Source organism: Belonocnema kinseyi, chromosome 2 (assembly GCF_010883055.1).
Source record: "Belonocnema kinseyi isolate 2016_QV_RU_SX_M_011 chromosome 2, B_treatae_v1, whole genome shotgun sequence".
Lineage (NCBI taxonomy): Eukaryota > Metazoa > Arthropoda > Insecta > Hymenoptera > Cynipidae > Belonocnema > Belonocnema kinseyi.
The window spans coordinates 141,446,958-141,451,766 of record NC_046658.1 but is presented as its reverse complement, the minus strand read 5'-3'; the positions used below and the strand labels follow the sequence as shown (position 1 = coordinate 141,451,766).

Genomic DNA, 4,809 nt, shown 5'->3' with positions numbered 1-4,809 from the left:
AAGAAAATCGGAAAAAAGCGTACTCTACTATATTTTACTATGTACTGATAAAAGGTCGTATAAGGAAGCAACGCATTTTATTGTAAGGTCCTTGTTTGTGGGATTTTGCAACTAGACATCTTGAAGTCAAGAACAAGAAAAAAATTATCGCGCCATTTAAAAAAAAAGTCGATTCATGACATTATTTTTCGGGTAAAATTGATTAATATTTGAAACTTCAATGCCTGATTTTATTAATGATGTTTTCAAATTTAACAGAAAACTTTTTAAATTCAATAAGAAATTTTTTCTAAAAATGTTTAATAAAGTAGGGAAGATTTATTATCGTTTGCGAATTTTATTGTTTATTGTCGCGTTTAATATCATTTTTCTATGGAAACTTTGACAAAATTACAAAAATTGCAATAAAAAATTACAGTAAAAGTCAAAATAATAAATAAACATTAAAGCTGGTAATAAATATCGTCTACTGCATTAAATATTGTATAAAAAAATGGTATCATACATACGACTAAGGAGAGATCTTTCCATTTCTGTGGTGAGCGGAATGTTTTCAACACGAGTCGGAGGCGAGCACACAAAAAATTAATTTTCAAAAAATAGCTGAACTTTCAACTATAGAAATAAATTTTGAACTAAAAAAAATATATAGATTTAAATAAAAATGGAATATTTAAATTTTTATCTTTAAAGAAAATTAATTTTTAACAAAAAAAAACGAATTTTCAATAAAATAGTTAACGTTTCAACTATATAAATGAATTTGGTACTAAAAAAATATATAATTTCAACAAAAATATAATAGTTAGATTTTTATTTGACCGAACAAAAAAAGATTCCAGCCGAAGAAAAAAAAAATTGTAGCAAGAAGGTTAAATTTTCAACAAATAAAATCAATTTTTACAACAAAAACATATTCCCGATCAACAGTAGAAGTGTTAAATTTCTAGACAACAAAAGAAAACGAAGTTTCAAAATGAAATTAAATTTTCAACCAAAAAGATGAATTTTTAAACCAGAAAATTAATTTTTTACTACATAATAAGACAAGTTTTCAGCTAAAAATGTAAATTTTAACTAGAAATGGAATAGTTTAATTCTAAGTAAAAACCTTTAATTTTCACCTAAAAAACAGGAATTTTTAACTAAATAATACATTTTTACCAGAAAAAAAATATTCCTTTAAAAAAAAAGAATGTTCAACAAAACAGGTTTACTTTTAAGGATAAAAATGAATTTTTAACTATAAAGAATACATTTTTAACGGAAAATAGAATAGTTTTATTTTTACTTTAAAAAATTTAATTTTCAAAAAAAAACTATTTTCACATAAATAAATCAATTTTCAAGTAACTAAATACATTTTCAACTAAAAAAGAAAAATTATCAATTAAAAAAATAATAGTTAAATTCCCAATTAAAAAGATCAATTTTTGACATGAAAGAAGCCATTTTTAACAATATTCTTCAATATGAAATTAAAGAAATGAGTTTAAACAAAAAACCTTATTTTTAAGAAAATAGTTCATCTTTCAACTAATTAGTTGTATTTATAACCAAAAAGATTAATTCACAATGACAAAAATTGAATTCAACCAACAAGTACGAATTTTTAACAAATCAGTTAAATTTTTAAATAAAAATAATCAGTTTTTAACCAAAAATAAAGTATTCAAGTTTTTAGTTAAAGAAATTAATTTGCCACCGAAAAAAATAAACTTTTTAACAAAAAAATCAATGTTTAACTACATACATCTGTTTTCAACTAAAACAGATAAATTCTCAACCAAAAATGGTATGGTTACATTTCAAGTTAAAAAGATCAATTTTTAACAAGAAAAAAAAATAAATTTTCAAAAAAATAGTTTAATCTGCAACTAAAAAAATGAATTTTTAACAAAACAAAAAAATATAATAAAAATTACCAACCCAAAATAGAATGTTTAAATTTTTAGTTGAGTAATTAAAAAAAATTGCCAAAATAGTGACTTATTTTTTAACAAAGTATTTCATCTTTAAACCAACTAGTTCATTTTCAATCAAGAAGATTAATTCCCAATCAAAAAATTTAATTCAACCAAAAAGGACTTCAACATATCGGTTAAATTTTTTAATAAAAAGGAACAATTTTCAACCAAAAATAAAGTAGTTAAATTTTTAGTTAAAAAAAAAAATTAATTTTCCGCTCGAAAAAAAAATAATTTTTAAGAAAATAATGAAATTTTTAGTGGAAAAATTTACTTTATAATTAAAAAAATTGAATGTTTAATGAATAAAATGCACTTTTAACTAAAAAATATCAACTATCAACCAAAAATGGTATAGTTATGTTTCCAGGTGAAAAAATTAATTTAAAATAAAACAACGAATTTTTAACAAAATAGTTCTATTTGCAACTAAAGAAATGAATTCTTGAATAAAAATATCAACTTTTAACCAAGGAGATCAATTTTAAACAAAAAACTTCATGTTTAAAAAACTAATTCATCTTTCAAGCAAGTTGTTTTTTCATCCAAAAATAATAATTCTCAACGAAAAAAATTTAATTTAACATAACAAAACAAAGATTTCAACAAATCGTAAAATATATCAATAATAATAATCAATTTAGGAGAAAAAACATTTTTTTTAAATGGTCTAATTTTTAAGAGAAGGGAAAATTTTTTAACCCATAAAATAAATTTTTAACCAAGCATTTAAAGTCTCAACCTATGAATTGAATTTCTAACCGAAAAAGAATAAAATTTTTAATAAAAAGATTGCAACCTGATTGTGGAACTTTCAAGCCAAAAGTTAAATTGTCCAGAAAACAGTTGAATTTTTGACCCGAAATTAAATTATTAAATTAAATTTATTCTTTTCGAACTGATTGACTCACATTTTTACCATATCGTATAAATAAACTATAAACTTTTATTATTAACTCGTATTAAAAAAAAAAAAGATTTTCATTGATCCATTTAGAATTTTCGCGGAACTTTTACTAGAACATTTAGCGCAACCTAGCGGGTAGTACCTGGCACTATACTCCTAGGAGTATTATTGTCTCATTATTGTACTGCACACAGACGCATTAGGCAAATTTTGTCTGAAAAATAATGTCATGTGCTTAATACCTTGTATTTAATTTTTCAAATTCTAGAATGTATGATTTTTAATTTAGAAATTTTTTGAATTATATTTACTGTTTTTCTGTGTATAACGCGCCTCTTTTGAAAAAGTGGGTTTTTTTGCTTAATAGGATTGATTGATGTTATACGTATCATCCTCAAAAAAAGTACAAATTATAAAATTATTAGTGCAATATATCAATAAAACAACGAAAGACTCGTTTAAAAATGTTTAACAAAATATACGTTAAAAAAATTAAGTTGGTTAAACAATTTTCAATGCGTCCTTCCTGTTTTATTGATAGAGCATACTAGCTTTCAGAGTAGCCAAATTTAGAATACTAACTACCACAGAACTAACTCAAAATGGGACATTTGAAGACTCGGAAACCAGAACCGAACGAGCGCTCGAGCAGTACTCAAAAGTGGGGATGAGGCGCAGAAAACGCAACGAAAGAGAGAACGGTATTTCGTCGCGTTTTCTGCGCGTCAACCCCCCACCCCTGGCTACTGCTCGAGCACTCGTTCGGTTCTACTTTCGAGCCGAGAATTTCAGAGTATGCTTTCTTTCAAGCGGGACAAATTGGCTTCTTTAATTTTACCAAGGACTTATTTTTGACTTTGGATTTATGTTTCCTGATCAAGAGATCATTTGTTGAGAATAAAGTATCTTCTTAACATCACCAATTCATCAAAAGGCTACTTTTTCAAAACAGGCGTATTATATTACCATCCTCAGTCCGGATGTCCTATACGCAACCTTGCACCTTGCAATTAGATTTGCTTCACTTCTACCTTGAGATGACATGAATATTGAAACGGCCTCTTCTCAGTAGTTATTTTTTTGAAAATTATTCGAAATTAGAAACGTAGAAAGAGAGTGGTGTTGTCTGTATCAGGAAGGAGAGTTCGCTGACAGTACCGCACATCCGAATCTTGGCGCCGAGTTTGGAGCGAGGATTGGACATGTCCTCCTCTAGGTACTAAAATCGAATTCCAGAAATGTCGATCGATTTCTAAATTTGCTTTTAAAATTTGTTGCACGCCTTCCCACGCATGCGACCACCAACTCTTTTTTTCACGAATTCCAAACCATGCCTACTTAACCACTTTTTATAACAACTATTGTCATTTATTCCTGAAACAAGTCGATAAATGGTCTTTCGGACCATAGCGATTTTCGATATACAGTGAAACTCGGAGACTGTGCCGGTTTTGTTGGGCTGGCGGTGGTGGGGAACAAACTCGAAATAGCGACGCTCCGGATGAAAACGCTTTTCTTCGTTCACGCCTGTCCGAACACACCGCAGCCCCTTTTACTCCTACCTGCGGCGGGGCGTCTATTCTCAGAAGGCATATATCCGGGTGCGTTATATCCGAGTTTGACTGTAATTTCAGGTTTAAGTCTACGGCTCCTTAAATGAGCTTTGATCGTGCTTTCGCTAATTTCTTACAGTGTTTCGAAGATATGTTAACTGCAATCTTTAGAATCGAAAATATTTTAAAAAGCAAGAGCTGTCAGCATTTAGTCTGAATTATCTAAATTTAAATGATAAAATCTATTCAAGCTAACATATCTTCTTCCCTGTGTAACGTGGTATCGATATACAGTACTAATTCTTATATTAATGGAATAAAAAATGTAAATTAAAATCAGTTTTATCAAAACCTTTTTTGAATCCTCATGAATCAAAGAAAC

The 4,809-nt window shown here is 27.5% G+C and overlaps 1 protein-coding gene across 9 annotated transcripts in view; it reads left to right on the top strand.

The window, feature by feature from the left end:
• Positions 1-4,809, top strand: part of LOC117168304 (piezo-type mechanosensitive ion channel component) — a 230,011-nt gene that overhangs the window by 180,530 nt on the left and 44,672 nt on the right. For 5 of the 9 annotated variants that reach the window (XM_033353858.1, XM_033353856.1, XM_033353854.1 and 2 more), the window contains one exon: positions 4,010-4,090. The exons of the other annotated variants lie outside the window; for them this stretch is intronic. In XM_033353858.1, the coding sequence (XP_033209749.1) occupies positions 4,010-4,090 (81 nt within the window). The remainder of the gene's footprint in view (positions 1-4,009; positions 4,091-4,809) is intronic. 9 annotated transcript variants of the gene reach the window in all.